The 21,039-nt window shown below is 41.7% G+C and overlaps 1 protein-coding gene across 1 annotated transcript in view; it reads left to right on the forward strand.

The window, feature by feature from the left end:
- The window catches only part of gucy1a2 (guanylate cyclase 1, soluble, alpha 2), a 162,791-nt gene that overhangs the window by 52,801 nt on the left and 88,951 nt on the right, over positions 1–21,039 (forward strand). The window contains exons 3-4 of the mRNA XM_059963306.1: positions 679–791; positions 11,420–12,138. Of these exons, the coding sequence (XP_059819289.1) occupies positions 679–791; positions 11,420–12,138 (832 nt within the window). The remainder of the gene's footprint in view (positions 1–678; positions 792–11,419; positions 12,139–21,039) is intronic.

Raw genomic sequence — 21,039 nt, forward strand, 5'->3', positions numbered from 1 at the left:
TTTGCCAATGGTCTAATGTATTCAGCTTTCAAATCAGCAGGGAAATGAAACCTGCTGAGAGATTGATGTGGTTCACACACACTGCACAATCCTGATAACATGAAACTGGAGAGGTCAGGTAGCTCCCTGGTCATTGGTGGTCATTGGAAGACCTGGCCCAATATTACCTTGGTGCAGTGATATCAGACAGCTGCCTTTTAGGTACTGTATGTGTTGCTGTGGCAAAACTTGGACTGAATATGACTACACACAGCTGTGAATTTCAGTAAATTAGTGGAGCTCTAAGCATGTATTTACCGAAGAATAGCTTAGCTTGCAAGGTAAGTGCATCCCTTTAAAAAAGCCTGTACCTGATCATCTAGATTTCCAGTCAGTTGCTCAGATGCTTTCTTAAGCGTTATGGATTTTGCACAGGTATCTCAGAATTCCAGTCACTGAACACCACATTCACCTCTGAAGTAGTTATCTCCTTTGCAGTAAAGGTATGTGGCTCTACAGTCAGAATTAGTTATCATGTAAATTATGTTCAAATGCGGCAAACCTTGTCAAACTTTAAGCTTTAACCTCAATTCCATGCATGAATGAAGGTCAAGGTAGCGACAGTAAGTTTTTTTCTCCTCTCTGTGTGCACGTATGTTACACTAAAAGCTAAAATGTGCTGTGTTGCTTCAATTGCAGAGAATTAGAGAGCGACCTGCGACCGTCAAACAGATGTCCAAGCACAGATCATACAGTCAGTGAGGAGCTGGAAGATGTCTCAGGAATACTCCAATGCTCAGCAAATGTCCTTGGTAGAATAGTTTTGTTATTCTCAATGTCACTTAAAATGTTGCTTTAGCTGCAAAATAATTTTGTAAGTCAGAAATTACTTGGGTGTCATTTTGATCATGCCAGCACCAGTTACTTTGATCCAAGACTCTCATATAGTACTGATGCACCATCAATAACTCACACTGAGACGTAAGGCAAGATATCGGCTTTTATTGACTGGAAGAAGGAACAAACAGTGAGTGACCACCATATTACATCCTGGAGACTGAGGCCGAGGATCAGGCCTCAGATCGCCTTTATACAGGGGCCTGTGGGAGGAGCCACAGGAGCAGTCAGCAGGGGGCATGTCCAGACAGGCACATAGTTCACCACAAGTACACAATGAAATATGGCTCTGATTAATGTTGCTTTGAATCACTTTTTCATTGGGCACCATTGATGTGGCTCCCAATTCCATATGGAGTTTCTGCGTTGCTGATTCTTCATGTCATTAAAAAGTTTACCTGTACATAATTTGGTTTAGTGTATGTTCAATGTTAGGGAGAGCTGGTAAAAACACTGAAACCCTGAGAGCCCCCTGAATGACCTGGCATTGGATTACAGACAGAAACAAAAACAAAATTTCAGTTCGACTTCCCATTCCCATTCTGACATGTCAATCCATGGCCTCCTCTACCTCTGCAATGAGGATGCACTCAGGTTGCTGGAACAACATGTCATATCTCATCAGAGTAGCCTCCATGAATATTGATTTCTCGAATGTCCGGCAAAATTTCTCCACCTCCTCTCTTTTTTCACTCCCCATTCTGGTGCCCATCTCACCCCTGCCCCATCACCTCCCTCTAATACCCCTTCTCCTTTCTTTTCTTTTCTGGTTCACTGTGCTCTCCAATCAGATTCCTCCTTCTTCAACCCTTTACTTCTTCCTAGATTCTTACCTCATTCCTCTCCTCCACCCATCCACCCATCCACCTTCTTCCATAGGTGCTGACTGGCCTGCTAAGTTCCTCCTGCATTTTATGTGTGTCAGTTTCCCCTTCACCTGGTCTCATCTGTCGCTGCTCCCTTCCTTTCCCATTCTGATGAATGGTCTTGGCCCAAAGCATAGACTGTTTATTCCCCTCCATAGGTGTAATGTTGTCTGACTTGCTGAATTCCTCCACCATATGAGTATGTTGCCTTAGAAGTAATTCAGATGGACAACATCAATCAAAAAAGAAAACTTACTTTAATAAAGACAGAACACATAGAAACATTAAATCATTTAAGAAATTTATGTTTATCAAACAAATGATGATCTGTTACGTTGCTATTGGATCCAAGTACCCAGGGAAATGTCTGTGTTTTATTGTAGCTCTCCACAGAAACTATTGATCTGAAGTAAAGGTGAATTGCAGTACATAGAAATTTAGAGAACATGAAAAGCAGATGCAGAAAAAGGCCAATTGATCTCTGAAGCCTGTTCTGCCATTCAGTAACATCATGGCGGATCCAACAAAGAAAGAAATTTCAACAAAGAAATTGTATATTTCATAGGTTCTTATCCCAAATATTAACCAACCAAAGCAGAACATTTGAAGAGTGGTGACTGTTGTAAAATAGGAAGCATAGCAGTCAGTTTCTGCATAATAGTGTTTGACAAGCATCACTAAGTAATAAGATAATCTATTTTAGTAAAGCTGTTCCAAGGTAAATATTGGCTAGGACACCAGAGAGATCTGCCGTGATTTTCTTTGTAATAGTGCCATGGAATCTTTAGACAAATTGGACAGGATAGACATATGGACTTCAGTTTAACATCTAATTTGAAAGACATCAACCTTGAGAATGCTGCATTTAATTAGTACTGCATTGTAAACCTGTGCTCATGTCTTTGCTTTGGAGCTTTTAACTCAAAAGTTACTGGCACTTTGCTTTGACTGATAATGCACACAGTTACCCTGCTCTCCATTTGTACACTGTAACTTCCTCAACTTAAATTTTTTTTTATCTATTCTGTTATAAAAATATAGAATAATCTCTGACGTAACTACATTTTGCAGAAGATTTTTAATATTTGCAATAGCCTCAACATAAAAATATTATCTTAATATCTCTGTTCACTCTCTTAATTGTATGTTAAAGTTAATGCCTTTTTATCACTGACTGCAAACCAAGGAAACACTATTTCCCTATTCAATTTAGTAAGCACTTTGCTAAATTACATCTTAGCTTTCTCAGATCCTTCACAGCAATGTTTATTGAAATCTCTTTATCCCTTTATGGATGCACATTCTAATGTTTTATATGATCTGGTCAGTCTTTGTTCAATGCTATTTATGGTTTTATTGCTCTTTCAATAATGGAATGTGCAAAATCCCATGAGATGATCTGATTTTTTTCCCATAAATGTATCTTTCTACTCTTAAACTGTCTTTATATGAATTTAGTTAAACTAGTCTTCCATTCAGTACAGAAGATCAAATGATCTGATTGAGGGCATTGGAAGTTTACAAGGATATGACAGAATAGATACAGAGAAACTATTTTCTCTGGGGAAAATACATTAAAATGAAAGGACATGAAATTTGTTTCTCAAATATTTCCAACACTGGACTGTTCAGATTCAGATTCAGATTCAGTTTATTGTCATTTAGAAACCACAAATGCAATGCAATTGAAAAATGAGACAACGTTCCTCCAGAATGATATCACAAAAGCATATGACAAAACAGACTACACCAGAAAATCCACATAACGTTTGGCAATCACCAATCCAGAGTCCGGAGAGGCTGCTGCGTATTAATATCGTGCTACCATCTTAGCGCGTTTCCCAGAAAGGAGCTCCAAATCAAAACAAGACCAAAAACTAAAGCTACAAGACTTGCACAAAACCACATAATTACAACATATAGTTACAACAGTGCAAACAATAGCATAATTGATAAAAAAAAACAGACTATGGGCACGGTAAAAATAGTCCAAGATGTTAAAGGACTATAAGTTCAAAAGAAATCACCACACAGTTTCCACAAGTCCCCAGGGTCCCAACAGACTCGCCATCCCACGCCGGCGGCAGAAGGGAATACCCCCGCTATGGACTTACCCGGCGCCGCCCGATTCAGCCTCGCAGACGCAGCACACACCGAAAGCGACCTGAGTCCGTCGAACCTCCGAGCCGACGACCATCCCCTCCGGCACAGCTTCTCCTAGCACCATCCTCTGTCGAGCGTATTAAGACGGCCCCGCCAACGGCCATCATATGTTAAGCATATGGTTGCAAATCATATGTATGTATGTATATATATATATATATATATACACACACACATGTGTATGTGTGTGAAAGAGTGAGTGTCTGCATCTTATTTTGGTGATATTACCTCAATATAACACTTGAAAGTATAGTCGAATTAAAGGCACTCTTCAGACCAAGTTTATTTCCTCTTGTTATTTTTGTCTTTGAAATCAAATGATCTATGTACGTTTGTACTTTGTTAATCACTGTCTGACAGTGATCAGACTTAGTGAATGACGAATGCACTACATTTAAATTTCCTACAAGAAAATAAATCTCAAGGTAGTATGTGGTGGCATATACTCACTTTGATACAAATTTATTTTGACTTTGAGATTGAAAACTATCTTGATATATTTATGCTAGCCATATTCCCCTGAATTATGTTATTTATACCTATCGGCCTTTAAATTAAATTGTTCTTTCCTCTTTGTTTATTTTATCTAATATTTCACAGTACCTTGTTCACAATTAATTGCACTATTTACAGCATAATTAACTAGTTTGGCTTAAACTTATGAATCTAAATTCTAATGCTTTGGAGGAAACAGTTACATATCACAATGTTTTATCTGCTAGAGTAAGACTGTGGAGTGGTGTTAAGGACCTGGAGCGGCAGCTTGATGATTTTCGGCTCACACAGGAGAATGACGAGGTGGTAGTTAGGAGCTTCAGGGAAGTTGTCACCCCTAAGTTGCAGGAGGCTGGCAGGTGGGTGACTTTCGGGAAAAGGAATAGACAGACAGTGCAGGGTTCTCTTCAATAATAGGTATACTGTTTTGGATACTGTTCAGGGAGTGAGCTATTAGAGGAAGCCGCAGCCACTGATTCTCTGGCTCTGTGCCTCAGGAGAAAAGTGGGGGAGATGAGGAGTTAGTAGTGATAGGGGATTGCATAATTAGAGAAGCAGAGAGTTTCTGTGGACATGAACGAGATGTTTGTCTTGTATGTTGCCTCCCAGGTGTCAGGGTCAGGGACATCTCAGATGGGGTCCATAAGCATTCTAAAGGGGGGAGGGTGAGCAGCTGGAGGTCTGGTACATATTGGTACCAACAACATAAGGGAGGAGGTCCTGAAGAATTAGATAGGAAGCTGAAAAGCAGTATCTCCCGGGTAATAATCCCTGGATCACTGGGATCTCTTCTGGGGAAGTTCTGACTTGTACAAAAAAGGACAGGTTACACTTGAATCTGAGGAGGACCAATATTCTTGCAGACAGGTTTGCTAGAGCTGTTGGGGAGGGTTTAAACTAATTTGTCAGGAGTTTGGGACCCAGAGTGATAGGGCTGAGGATGAGGCAGTTGGTACATAAGAGGATCCAGCGAGAATGTGAAAAGGGCAGACAGAGGACAGAGCAAAATGGCACCCAGTGAGACGAGTTGAAATGTACCACAGGGCAAAATTGAAAAGGATGATGAGTACTGGATTGAAGTTGTTATATTTGAAAGTATACAGTACACAGAATAAAGCAGATGATCTTTTAGAGCAGTTAGAGATTGGCAGGTATGAGGCCGTCAGCATCACTGACTTGTGGTTGAAAGATCAGAGCTGGGCGATTAACATCCAAGGATACATGTTGTATCAAAAGGACGGTCAGGTAGGTATAGAGGCTGGGGTGACTGTTGGTAAAAAATGAAATCAAATCCTTCAGAAGTGGTGACCTAGGATTGGAAGATGTAGAATCCTTGTGGATGGAGTTAAGAAAATGCAGGGGTAAATTGATATTTATGGGAGTTATATACAGGCCTCTGAACAGCAGCCAGGATGTGGAATACAAATTACAATGGGTGATAGAACAGGCACGTAAAAAGGGGAATGTTATGATAGTAATGGGGATTTCAATATGCAGGTAGATTAAGAAAATCATGTCAGTGCTGATTTTAGATCTCAAGAGAAAGAATTTGTAGAATCCCTGAGTTGGCTTTTTCGAGCAGCTTGTGGTTGAGCCCACTAGGGGAGAGGTAATACTAGACTGGGTATTGTGTAATGAGCCAAATTTGATTAGGGAGCTTAAGGTAAAGGAACCCATAGGAAGCAGCGTTTATAATATGATAGAATTCGCCCTGCAGTTTGAGAGGGAGAAGCTAAAGTCAGATGCATTAGTACTGTAGTGGAGTAAAGGCAGTTACAGAGGCATGAGAGAAGAGCTGGCCAAAGTTGAATGGAAGGGCACACTGGCAGGGATAATGACGGAACATCAATGGCTGGGGTTTCTGGGAGCAATTTGGAAGGCACAGGATATATACATCCCAGTGATGAAGAAGTATTCTAAAGGAAGGGTGACACAACTGTGGCTGACAAGGAAAGTCAAAGACAGCATTAAAGGGAAAGAGAGGGCATACAATCTAGCAAAAAATTAGTGGAAAGTTAGAGGATTGGGAAGCTTTTTAAAACAAAAGAATGCAACTAAAAGAGCCATAAAGAGAGAAAAGATGAAATATGAAGGTCTGCCAGCCAAAAACATAAAAGATGATACCATAAGTTGTTTATTTTTATCAGATACTATATATAAAGAGTAAAAGAGAGGTGAGAGTGGATTTCAGACCACTGGAAAATGATGCTAGAGAGGTAGTATTGGGGGACAAATAAATAGTGGATGTATTTTAATAATATATTCCATCAGTCTTCACTGTGAATGACCCTAGCAATATGCCAGAAACTTGAGAGTGTCAGGGGGCAGAAGTGAGTGCAGTTGCTATTACTAAAAAGAAGGTGCTTGAGAAACTGAAAAGTCTGAAGGTAAATGATCCACTTGGACCAGATGGTCTACACCCCAGGGTTCTGAAAGAGGTGGCTGAAGAGATTATGGAGGTATTAGTAATAATCTTTCAAGAGTCACTATATTCTGGAATTGTTCCAGAGGACTGGAAAATTTCAAATGTTACTTCACCCTTTAAGAAGGGAGGGAGGCAGGAGAAAAGAAACTATAGGCCAATTAATCTGATTTCAGTGGTTGGGAAGATGTTGGAGTCCATTATTAAGGATGAGGTTTTGAGGTACTTGTAGGCATATGATAAAATAGGCTGAAATCAGCATGGTTTCCTTAGGGAGAATTTTTTCCCGACAGATCAGTTGAAATTCTTTGAGGAAGTAACACCCAGGATAGTTAGTGGATGTTGTTCACTTGGATATTCAGAAGGCTTTTGACAAATTTCTGCACATGAGTCTCCTGAACAAGATAGGAGCTCATGGTATTACAGGAAAGACATTAACATGGATAGACTGGCTGACTGGAAGGAGGCAAAAAGTGGAAATAAAGGTGGCCTCTTCTGGTTGGCTGCCAGTGACTAGTGGTTGCCATGGCAGTTTGTGTTGGGGAATGGCTTCTTTTCATGTTATATGTCAATGATTTAGAAGATGGAATCGGTGACTTTGTGGCTACGTTTGTGGAGATGAAGATAGGTGAAGGGGCAAGTAGTGTTGAGAAAGCAGGGAGTCAGCAGAAGGACTTAGACAGATTGGGAGTCATGAGCAAAGAAATGGCAGATGGAATTTTGTGTAGGGAAGTATATGGCAATGGTAGAAGGAATAAAGGCATAGGCTATTTTCTAAATTCAAAAATCTGAGATGCATAGGGACTTGGGAGTCTTTCTACAGGATTCCTTAAAGGTTACCTTGCAGGTTGAGTCTGTGTTAAAGAAGGCAAATGCAATGTTAACATTAATTTTGAGAGGACTAGAATACAAAAGCAAGTATGTAATGCTGAGGCATTGATCAGATCACACTTGATGTATTGTGAGTAGTTTTGGGTCCCTTATCTGAGAAAAGATGTGCTAGCATTGGAGAGGGTTTCAAGGAGGTTTACAAGATTATTCTGGGAATGAGTGGATTAATGTATGAAGAGTGTTTGATGACTCTGGGCCTGCACTTACTGGAGTTTATAAGAATGAGAGGGGATTTCATTGAAATCTACCAAATATAGAAAGGTCCAGATAGATTGGATATGGAGAGGGTGTTTTCTACAGTGGGGGGTCCTTGACCAGAGGTCACAGCCTCAGAATAGAGAGATGTCTGTTTAGAACAGAGATGGGGGGAATTTCTTGAGCCAGAGGGTAGTGAATCTGTAGAATTCATTGCCACAGGCAGCAGTAGAATCCAAGTAGTTGGGTATATTTAAAGCGATGGTTGATTGATTCTCAATATGTCAGGGCATCAAATGTAATGTGGAGAAGGCAGGAGAATGGGGTTGAGAGAGATGATAAATCAGCCATGATGGAATGGCAGAGCAGATGGATGAGCCTAATGGTCTATGACTTATGGTCTTTTGGTCTATTCAGGGAGAGGATAGGTAAGTAAAGATAGGGCTTATTTGGTTCTCAAAACAAATAGTTGTGGTTCCAGAACCAAAATGCTGTAAGGTAGCAGGTAATAGTGGAAATACTCAACAAATTGCTTGTTAGGGGTTATTTCTTCAGCAGTTTGATCGGGGCAATACTGTGCAAGCATGTGGACATCAGCCAGTGAGAACAGCAAGGAGAGTTTAAAAGGAGACACCTTAGAGAGCAGACGTTGGAGGAGTGGGTGATGGAGTAGAGGGAGACAGAATAGAAAGGCTTTGGCTCAACAGGGCTTTGGCAATAATGGGTCGAGGCGAAGTAGGTTGCCTGTGTAGAATACAGACAGGGAGTATGTGTGCGAGGCCAGTGTTCTGTGCTTGGTGTCAGATGTGGGAGGTCCTGGAGACTCCCAGCCTCCCAGATGGCCACATCTGTACCAGGTGCGTCGAGCTGCAGCTCCTAAGGGACCGCGTTAGGGAACTGGAGATTCAGCTCGATGACCTTCATCTGGTCAGAGAGGGTGAAGAGATGATAGAGAGGAGCTATAGGCAGGTAGACACCCAGGGGCCTGGGGAGACAGGTAAGTGGGTAACAGTCAGGAGAGGGAAGGGCAAGAGTCAGATGCTAGAGAGCACCCCTGTGGCTGTACCCCTTGACAATAAGTACTCCTATTTGTGTACTATTGGGGGGGGGATGGCCTACCTGGGGGAAGCAACAGTGGCCGTGCCCCTGGCACAGATTCTGACCCTGAGGTTCAGAAGGGTAAGAAAAGGGAGAGGATGGCAGCAGTGATAGGGGACCCTATAGTTAGGGGGTCAGACATGCAATTCTGTGGATGCAGGAAAGAAACACAGATGATAATTTGCCTTTCAGGTGTCATGGTCTGGAATGTTTCTGATCATATCCACGATATCCTGAAGCGGGAAGGAGAATAGCCAGAGGTCATGGTACATATTGGTACCAAAGGGAGGAGGTCCTGAAAACAGACTACAAGGAGTTAGGAAGGAAGTTGAGAAGCAGAATCTCAAAGATAGTCATCTCTGGATGACTGCCTGTGCCACGCGACAGTGAGTATAGGCATAGAATGAGGTGGACGATAAATGCGTGGCTGAGAGATTGGAGCAGGGGCAGGGGTACCAATATTCTGGTGGGGAGGTTTGCTAAGGCTATTGGGGAGAGTTTAAACTAGAATTGCTGGGGGATGGGAACCAAACTGAAGAGATGGAGGAAGAGGTATTTGGCTCACAAATAGAGAAAGCTTGGGGACAGTGTGTGAGAGAGGATAGGCAGATGATAGAGAAGGGATGCGCTTAGACTGATGGTTTGAGATGTGTCTATTTTAATGCAAGGAGTATTACGAACAAAGCAGATGAGCTTAGAGCGTGGATCAATACTTGGATCTATGATGTTGTGGTTATTACAGAGACTTGGATGGTGCAGGAGCAGGAATAGTTACTTTGATGTTTGCCAGGCTTTAGATGTTTCAGAAAGGACAGGGAGGGAGGCAAAAGAGGTGGGGGCGTGGCACTGTTGATCAGAGATAGTGTCACGGATGCAGAAGAGGAAGTCATGGAGGAATTGTCTACGGAGTCTCTGTGGGTGGAAGTTAGGAACAGGAAGGGGTCAATAACAGGGTTGTGGTGGCGGGAGATTTTAATTTCCCAAATATCAATTGGCATGTTCCTACAGCGAGGGGTTTAGATGGGGTGGAGTTTGTTAGGAGTGTTCAAGAAGGTTTCTTGACACAATATGTCGATAAGCCTACAAGAGGAGAAGCTGCATTGAGAAATGAACTTGGTCAGGTGGTTTCTAGGTTTCTAAATTGGGTGGCACTTGCAGAGAGTGAGGAACAGTTAAATTTTCAGATTGATGCCCTTTCGTCAGGAGCTCATCCTTCAATCTGTAGGTCATTAACTTGAAATATTAGCTGTTTGTCTCTCCACAGATGCTGGGTGAGCAGCTGAGTATATCCAATACATTCTGTTTTAAATGGTTAGTGCAATAGCTTAATAGCATTTCAATTTATGGAATTATCACAGAATCCAGATCTAAATGATTGAAACATTATATCTAATCTGTCTTTCATGACTTTCTGCCAAATAAATTTTGGGTAAAGGAAATATAGAAGCATAATTAGTTTAATCTGCAATCTCATTGGAAAAGCTCGATAGATTAATGGTTGAAGAAGTGGACAAATTCGGACACTAATGAGTTTTACTGCATAAAGATTAAAACTATAATAGTATAAGCAATAAGATTAGAAACTGGCCTTTAAACCTGCCCAACTAATAAGTAAGGCTACAGGTGAAATTTTACACCATGTTCACTTTTCTGTCCTTCACTCTTTTCTATTGATTACCTTTACACACAAGGACCTACTTATTTTGGTCTTGAATGTCCTCAACAGTTGAGCATCTACTATTCTTTAGGTTAATGAATTCTGTTTATAATTTCTCCTCATCCCACTCTTAAGTGGCTGCTCCCTTCAATTGAGACAGCAAACCTCAAACAGAAAACCATCTTTCTCAGCATCTACCCTGGTCAAACTCTCTAAGAATATTATACCTTTCAATAAGCTTATCTGTTATCCTCCTAAATACCTGAGAACACAGTCCCATTCTTTTCAATATCTCCTTGTGAGACAGCCTTCTTATCTAGAGAATTATGCTTATGAACCTTTGTATAGGAACGTATGTTCTTCCACAAGATAATGACATCAAAACTGTGCACAGCAGCCCGAGTGTGAGTTCAATTAATTACAGCAGAGCATCCTTACATTAATAATCCATGCCCCTTTCAATAAAGGTTAACTAAATCACATTGTTGGATTGAGATCCACAGTGGGAGCTATAATGTAATCACTGTCAGGAGTATTGATGCCAACGTTGCATGATGTAAATTGAATAATTTCCACATCTTGTAATACTGACTTTTATAAACATAGGATTCTTTCTTCATATCTATGCACTTCGTAAACATTTGCTAAATTTTGCTGCAAGAATTTTTTTTGTAGCATGTATTTTTATTTGATGCAGCCCAATGAAAAATTATATTATTTAATGGTGACTTTACCTAATCTCTTTGTCCTTTCCAGGTTTGAAGCTTGAAGAATTGCAAGCAAAATTTGGTGAAGAGTTGTTCTGCATCTGTTTTGAAGAGAATGAAAGGGTCCTTCGGGCAGTGGGCAGTACATTACAGGAATTCTTTGGGGGTTTTGATGCTTTGCTGGAAAATGCAAGGATATCAAGAAGTAAACATGATAAGTTTGAATCCCCTTCTTTCCTATGCAAGGAACTACCTGACGGTACTTTGAAACTACATTACTTGTATCCACAGAAAATTGTTGGATTTGCAATGCCTGGACTTATCAAAGCTGCAGCACAGAAGATCTATCAGATGGAAGTTGATGTGGAGCAAATGGTCAACGTCCCCGAAACTTTGACCTCTGATGGCATAAACCAGAGCAATTGCCTAACCTTCATTATCAAAGTCTATAATGATGCAACAAATGTGAACTTAGTTCCACAGGGACTAACCCACTCCCCATCTGATCTAAGGATAAGCATAAGCACTTTTTGCAGAGTTTTCCCATTTCATTTGATGTTTGATCCAAATATGTTAATTCTTCAGCTTGGAGAAGGGCTCAGGAAACAACTGAAGTGTGACATACATAAGGTTCTGAAATTTCAGGACTGCTTTGAGATAGCTTCACCAAAGATTTGTTGTACTTTTCAATGGATTCTGTCAAGGCTATCCACACCATTTGTTATTCGAACCAAGCCAGATGGTACTGGATTAGAAAGTCAAGACAAAGTAAGTGCAATGAATTGGTTTTCGCTCAAGGATGCCTTAAGAGGACAAGATTATTGAATCTGGAGCTGTTGAAAAAGTTCTCTGGCAATCCTCAAATGATATTTTTATATAGGGTCAGGCTTTGGCTGGAGCACCAGTAGGGTCTTATAACATAGCTCACAAGATTAATCTCTTGGCAGCCTGAGTTTGTTATATTCATTTATTATGTATTTCACAGATGGCTGATGCTCACAGTTGTGCTATCTCTTCAGCTAGTTTATCTTTTTGACAGAATACAGCTTGTGGAAGAACACCAGCTTTGTTTCCTTACATCCCCTGCTGTGGAGAATTAGTAACTGAAATTCTTTGCCACGAAGCTGATATCTGGGTTGACGGTGTCTATGTTAGCTGATATTAGCCATTCCTTCAGTATAGGTGTTCACTACACACATACTGTAGTGTTTCACAATTCTTACCTTTTCTGGAATTTTACTCACATTCCTGCATAGTTTTAAAATACAGAAGAACCTTGTCATTGAGGCAAAGTGTAAGAGCTTTTCTGAGCAGGAAAAGATCCCTGGACCCTTTCTTTCAAACAACAAGATGCTGGAAAACCAGAGCAACACGCACAAAATGCTGGAGGAACTCAACAGGTCCTGATGATGGGTCTTGGCCTGAAATGTCAACTGCTTATTCTCCTCCATAGATGCTGCATGACCTGTTGAGTTCCTCCAGCAGTTTGTGTGTGTTCCCCTTCCTTTTAATCTGTATTTTAGTATGATACATATTCTGTGATCAGAGTAAACATTTGTATGGTGTACAGTCATTGTAAATAGTCAGAATAATCAGTTCATATCCAGGTCAAGTTTATTGTCATTCAAACATATACATAAATATCACAAAATCAAACAACATTTAAGCTGTCATTAAGGAAGAAATAGCAAAACATTTAGAAAGGAGTGGTTCCATTAGACAGACACAGCATGGATCAGAAAGGGCAGGTCCTGTTTGACAAACTTACTGGAGCTCTTTGAGGACATAATGAGTGCAGTGGATAGTGGATGTCGTATACTTGGATTTCCAGAAGGCGTTTGATTAGGTGCACCACAAGAGACTTATAACTAAGATACGGATGCATGGAGTCAGAGGAAGTGTATTTGCATGAATAGTAGATTGGTTAACCGACCGAAGGCAGAGAGTTGGTATAAATGGGTGTTTCACTGGTTGGCAGTCAGTGGTGAGTGGGGTGCCGCAGGGGTCAGTGCTGGGTCCGCAGCTGTTTACCATTTACATTGATGATTTGGAAGAGGGGACTGAGTGTAGTGTAGCAAAATTTGCTGATGACACTAAACTGAGTGGAAAAGCAAATTGCACAGAGGATGTGGAGAGTCTGCAGAGGGATATAGATAGGTTAAGTGAGTGGGCCAACGTCTGGCAGATGGTATACAATGTTGGTAAATACAAGATCATCCACTTTGGAAGGAATAATAGAAGAGCAGATTATTATTTAAATGGTGAAAGATTGCATCATGCTGCTGTGCAGAGGGACTTGGGAGTGCTTGTGCATGAATCACAAAATGTTGGCTTGCAGGTACAACAGGTTATTAAGAAGGCAAACGAAATGTTGGCCTTCATTGCTAGAGGGATTGAATTCAAGAGCAGGGAGATCAGGGTACTGGTGTGGCCGCACCTGGAGTACTGTGTGCAGTCTGGTCTCCATACTTGAGGAAGGATATACTGGCTTTGGAGGCAGTGCAGAGGAGGTTCACCAAGTTGATTCCAGGGATGAAGGGGTTAACCTATGAGGAGAGATTGAGTTGCCAGGGACTATACTCTCTGGAATTCAGAAGAATGAGGGGGGATTTTTATAGAACCATACAAAATTTTGAAAGGGATAGATAAGATAGAAGTCGGAAAGTTGTTTCCATTGGTTGGTGAGACTAGAACCAGGGGACATTGCCTCAAGATTCAGGGGAGAAGATTTAGGATGGAGATGAGGAGAAACTGTTTTTCCAGAGAATGGTGAATCTGTGGAATTCTCTGCCCAGGGAAGCAGTTCAGGCTTTTTCACTAAATATATTTAAGAGACAGTTAGGTAGGTTTTCACATTGTAAGAGAATTAAGGGTTATTGGGAAAAAGCAGGTAGATGGAGCTAAGTTTACGGACAGATCAGCCATGATCTTATTGAATGATGGGGCAGGCTCGATGGGCCGGATGGCCTACTCCTGCTCCTATTTCTTATGTTTATGTTCAACACAGGAGATATAACTCACACACAACACTTAAAATAATATTACCACAAATAAATTAACAAATAATAAAATACATCCCATAAGACGGCATCTCAACTGTTTATAGTCAGTTGCTGTCACATAACTATCAATATCATACACTGTAAAATTTGCTATCTGATATTTCAGAAACTTGATGCTTCAATACCTGACTCATGTTGACCTGTTCCCTATGCTCCTCTTGAACTTACTAATGCCCCTAGCCCTTAGTTCCTGCACTCTCTTTAGGATAACATTGTTCACTGGCTTACAAACAAGTGAAAATCTAGAGATGCTGGAAATCTAAGCAACACGCACAAATGCTGGAGGAACTCAGCAGGCCAGGTTGCATCTATGGAAAAGAGTTCAGTCGATGTTTCGGCCGAGACATCGACTGTACTGTTTTCTCTAATTCTGCTGAGATCCTCCAGTATTTTTTGTGTATCGTTCACTGGATAATCTGTGAATTAAAATAGCAGTGTAGGAGTGATACACAGTCTAAAGAATCTGCCAGTCTCATACTGCCAAAGTTTTTGCAGTACCAGATTATTGGAGCTTACCTGGAATTTGCACTGGTGTAAGTGAAATAGATGAATGGAGAGCATAAAGTGCATGCATTTTGAGATTAAACCTATCTGACTATTCAGTAGCAAATGATCACCTGGTAAAAAAGTGGCAGTTTTCGAGAGAGGAGAGAGAAGAAACTACTTCTGCGAATGAAAGGACAAACTAATTAACAAAGAGGTAAGACAACCGTCACTATGTGATGGAGCAACAGCATATTGATCCCTGTCAAACTAGTTATGATTGAGGTAGATGTGTCCTGTAGCAAAGTCAATATAGGAAACCTAGCTAATTTCTGTCAGGAGGTGGCGGCTACATCCAATCCTGTGAAATATTGTACCACTGTCTGGAGAAGATAGTACAACATAAAGTAGTACTATTGCCCACATACCCGGCAAATAGTCTAAAGCTGCATGCTGCCTGACAGTCTACTGAATATCACTTTTACTGCTTATCCATCTCATTTATGGATGAGAAAGGCCATTCTGTCCATTTTGTTCATCCAGACAGTATTTAGCAATGCTGCATTCAATAACTGCAGATGTACTTAGCAATGTTGAAAAGCTTCTAATTATCCATCTCAATATTGGTTCCTAGGCGTGTGAATGTGCAGAGAATGGAGGGATATGGGCATTGCATGGGCTGAAGGGGTTAGTTTAGATGGGTATTTAATTACTAATTTATTTGGTTTGGCAGATCATTGTGGGTTGAAGGGCCTGTTCCTGTACTACTGCATTATTCTGTGTTCTACAGTATGTTCAAACCTTTTCCAGCAGCCCTGGGAAAATTAGAAGTCTATTACACACACACACACACACACATACACACACACCGTTGTTAAGCAAATTCCTTCTGATGCACGGGAATATAGTCTGACAGTTGAATGGAATTCAAAGTCTGCCTCCACTTTATTGAATTTCTGCCTCTGACACTTCCTTAGAAATACTGAGCGTGACAGTAGCCTAGATAATTTCTGAAGGATGTGGAGGTGAAATTCCTCAATGGCAAGTCCACCTGAATTTCAAGAAGAAACTCGAAGTGCCTTTCTACCTGTGGAGAGAGGGGTTGAGAATAGGCTGCTCGGTGCTTCAGCCTTGCAGCTTGCAAAAGGATCTTTGTCCATAAACGTGGATAGACTGCAACACAGCTCTGCGGCAATCTCACCAGTGTATACGATAGGAGGCAATTTTTATAACCAGCATTAGATTACAAGAGTTATAGAGAAATTCAGCATGGAAGCAAGCCTTCAGCCCAACTCAACAATGAAAGTGGTAGGAAGTGGACATGTTTATTACTGTTACGTTACTTCCCAGTGTTATAGCCTGCTGCATACACTTAATTCAATCGGCTATTCTGAAATTAGTTCAGTGACTGATAAAAATACTAAGAATGAGGATAAATAGCCGGCTGATAACTTCATTAAATTAAAGGAATGAATTTAGTTTGTTTGGGCATCACAGGTTAGATTGTGATCCACAGTGTCCACATCGACAGTAACACTCTGTAGCTCTAGTAGCTTTGGCTCAGACTTGATGAGCGAAAAGTTTGAGATGTGGACATGGCAGTACTTCAGGAAGTGGGAAGGATATATGGAAACTTTGTTCTAAGTGGTAGTTATACCCCTGAGACTAAATGGTAGAGAAATGGTACTACAGTTAGGGCCAGAGCAGGGGACATGTGAAAACAAGATGAAATTCATCTGAATGCAAACAGCTTCACAGCAAGACAGACAAATTGATAGCATAAATGAGAAACTTTACAGACACCAAGTTGAGAAATAGCTTGAGGAATGAGGGAGAGGGAAAATGAATGAGTTACCTCAGTGGTTACAGGGAATCTAGAAAATAAAACAGAATTAGGCAGGATTTCAAGTTCAGTTTGTTGTCATTCAACTTTCTTCATGTATACCAGCAAACGAAACAACGTTCTTTTGGACCAAGGTGCACCACATGGTACATATAACTCATACTCCTAACATATAAAGTAATATACCACAAATAAATTCACAAATAATAAGTTACGGCACAAGTTAAAAAGTAAACAGTATAATGCTACTTGTGATCCCTGCGTGATAAGACAGGGTGGTGGCAGGGAGTTCAGTAGTCTTATGTCCTGGAGGAAGAAGCTGTTTCCCATCCTAATGGTTACTGTCCCAATGCTAAGGTACCTCCTGCCTGTTGACAGGGGTTAAGGAGGTTGCTGGACGGATGGGAGGGAGCATTGACAATGCAAAGGGCCATGTGTAGGCAATGTTCCTGAGGAATGTCTCTGAAGGGTGGAAGGGAGACACCGATGTATCCTTTGCAGGGACTTGTGGTCAGATATCTTGCAATTCCCGAACCAGACGGTGATAAAGCTGGTCAGGACACTCTCCACGGTGCTTGGTTAGAATAAGAGGGGGGGGGAATGCCTCATTCACCTCAATCTTCTCAGGAAGTGGAGACGCCGCTGTACTTTCTTGACCAAGAAGCTCTTGGTCCCAGAAACTCAATGCTCCACACGGAAGAGCCACACATGTGCAGTGAGTAGTAGTCAGCCTGCACCATCCTAAAGTCCACAATTATCACTTTGGTCTTGTCCACATTGAGACTCAAGTTGTTGTGCTTGCACCACTCCATCAGTCGCTGTACCTCCTCTCTGTATGCTGTCTCATCGTCACTGTTGAAGAAGCCAGGCACTGTTGTGTCATCAGTGAAACTGTTGATCTGGTCTGAACTGGATCTAAAAGTGCAGTCTTGTGTCAGAAACGTGAACAGCTGTGGGCTGAACTCGGAGCCTTGTGTGGTGCCAGTGCTCAGAGTGATGGAGCTAGAAATGTATCTGCAGGACAAACTGACTGTGCAGAGGTCCAGGATCCAGCTGCAGAGAGATGTTGAGACCCACTGAGTGCAGTTTACCCAGCAGCTTATGAGGGAATGATCATATTGATTGCTGAGCTGAAGTCAATAAAAAAAACATCCTGATTAATGAGACACGGTTTCCAGGTGGGACCTGATGGAGTGAAGTGCTGAGGTGATGGCATCAGCAGTGGACTGACTTGGGTGATAAGTGAACTGGAAGGGTCCATTGCAGCAGGAAGATGGGATTTAATGTGATCCATAACCAGCCGCTCAAAGCACTTCATTGTTGTCGAGGTCAGTGCCACTGGATGGTAGTTATTGAGGCAGGTTACTGTTGCCCTCTTGGGCACTGGGATGATGGTGGGCACCTTGAAGCCTGTGGGGACAGTGGACTGTTCCAGAGAGATGCCGAGAATGTCTGTTAAAACCTCAGTTAACTGGTCTGCACAGAACCTCAACATCCGACCAGCTACATTATCAGGGCCCAGAGCTTTGGACCATAAGTCCATAAGACGTAGGAGCAGAAACAAGGCCATTTGGCCCATCGAGTCTGCTCTACCATTCAATCATGGCCGATCCTTCTTTTTTCTCCTCTTCAACCCCACTTCCCAACCTTCTCCCCATAACCTTCGATGCCATGTTCCAATCAAGAATCTATCAGTCTCTACCTTAAATACACCAAATGATCTGGCCTCCACAGCTGCACGTGGCAACAAATTCCACAAATTCACTACCCTCTGGCTAAAGAAGTTGCTCTGCAACTCTGTTTTGACTGGATGCCCCTCTATCATGAGGCTGTGCTCTCTTGTCCTAGGCTCTTCCACCATGGGAAACATTCTTTCCATATCTATTCTGTCTGGGCCTTTCAACATTTGGAAGAGTTCCATGAGATTCCCCCCTCATCCTTCTAAATTCCAGCAAGTACAGACTCAGAGCCATCAAACGTTCCTCATATGGTAACCCTTTCATTCCTGGAATCATCCTTGTGAACCTCCTCTGGGCCCCCTCCAATGCCAGCACATCTTTTCTAAGATGAGGGGCCCAAAACTGTTCCCAATACTCAAGATGAGGCCTCACCAGTGCCTCAGCATCACATCCCTGCTCTTGTATTCTAGACCTCTTGAAATGAATGCTAACATTGCATTTGCCTTCCTCACCAACGACTCAACCTGTAACTTAATCTTTAGGGTGTTCTGCACAAGGACTCCCAAGTCTCTTTGCATCTCAGATTTTTGGATTTTCTCCCTGTTTAGAAAATAGTCCACGCATTTATATCTTCTACCAAAGTGCACGACCGTGCATTTTCCAACATCGTATTTAATTTGCCCATTCTCATAATCTGTCTAAATCCTTCTACATCCTACCTGCTTCCTCAACACTACCTGGCCCTCCGCCAATCTTCGTATAATCTACAAACTTGGCAACAAAGCCACCTATTTCATCATCTAAATCATTTATATACAGCATAAAAAGAAGTGGTCCCAACACCGACCCCTGAGGAACACCACTAGTCATTGGCAGCCAACCAGAAAAGGATCCACTTATTCCCAATCGCTGCCTCCTACCAATCAGCTAATGCTCTAAGCATGTTAGTAACTTTCTTGTAATACCACAGGCTCTTAACTTGATAAGCAGCCTCATGTGTGGCACCTTGTCAAAGGCTTATGAAAGTCCAAATATACAACATCCACTACATCCCCTTTATCATATCCTGGTTGTAATCTCCTCAAAGAATTCCAACAGGTTTGTCAGGCAAGATTTTCTCTGAAGGAAACCATGCTTCAGGGAAGAGCAAGAAGATAAGATGTGAGAGAATAGGACCAATCAAGTGTGACAGTGGAAAAGTGTGTATAGAACCAGGGAAGATAGCAGAGGTACTTAATGAATGCTTTGCTTCAGTATTCACTATGGAAAAGGATCTTGGTGATTGTAGGGATAACTTACAATGGACTGAAAAGCTTCAGCATGTTGATATTAAGAAAGGATGTGCCAATGATGATGCCATTAGAAACGGGGGTTGTGCCGGAGGATTGGCGTATTGCTCATGTGGTTCCATTGTTTAAAAAGGCACAGAAATGGCAGTATATTCTTCGTGAGTAATCCTGTTTTGTTTTCCTGATGGTATGGGAAAGTGCAGCTCTTGCTGATCTGAGAACTGTCTTAACCTCCGATCTGAACGCAGCATCCCAATCTCACAGCATGTCCAGATCTCTGCTGTTAGCCCTGGTTTATGATTTGGCCTCACATAGTTGTGTTTAATAACAGTGACGTCCTCAATGTCCTTCTCTCTGTAGCCAGTCACAGATCTCGCATGTTCATCAATTGTAAAGTGGTGGTCATAGGTAGCCACTTCCCTGAACATGTTCCAATCTGTATTTTCCAAACACTCCTGTGATGCTGACGTTGCTCCTTCTTTATCTCCCTTAACCAATGGTCAGTGTGCAGCAATGAGCATAACAGAGAAGTGGTCAGAGAATCCAAGCTCTGTATGCACCAGAGATGTTGGTATAAACCGGGTCAGATGTGTTCTTACCTCTAGTAACAAAGTCAACCTGCTGATAAAACTTAGGCAGAACCTTTTTGAAGTTAGCATGGTTGAAGGAGCCAGCAATAATAAAGAAACCATCAGGGTGTGTGGTTTGGAAGCCACTGATGGTGGTATAGAGCTCACACAGCATTTTCCCAGCATTAGCACAGGGATGTATGCAGCCAAAATCACAAAAGCAGTGAATTCTCTCGGTTAATGAAAGGCCTGGACTTCACTGTAAGAACGACAGTGGGCCATTACTATCAAAGCATCCCACATCAGTTCTTATTAACATAGATAAATACATTTCCACCATAGGTCTTGCAAGAGATTGTGGGTATTCTGTTGACCAAAAAGACCATAAGATCTAGGAGCAGAATGAGGTAAATGAGTCTGCTCAGTGGCTGATTTATTATCTCTCTTAACCTCATTGTCCTTCCTTCACCCCACAACCCTCAACACCCTGAATAATCAAGAACCTATCGACCTCCGTCTTAAGTACTCCCAATGACTTGGCCTGCACAACCGTCTGTGGCAAAGAATTGCGCAGATTTACCACCCGCTGGCTAAAGAAATTTTCCCATATCTCTGTCCTAAATGGATGTCCCTCAATTCTGAGTCTGTGCCCTCTGGTTGTACACTCTGCCAGATCCTCTCCACATCCACTCAATCAAGACTTTCCAATATTTGATAGGTTGCAATGAGATCTCCGCTCAAAGA

The sequence above is a fragment of the Hypanus sabinus genome, chromosome 3 (assembly GCF_030144855.1).
Source record: "Hypanus sabinus isolate sHypSab1 chromosome 3, sHypSab1.hap1, whole genome shotgun sequence".
Lineage (NCBI taxonomy): Eukaryota > Metazoa > Chordata > Chondrichthyes > Myliobatiformes > Dasyatidae > Hypanus > Hypanus sabinus.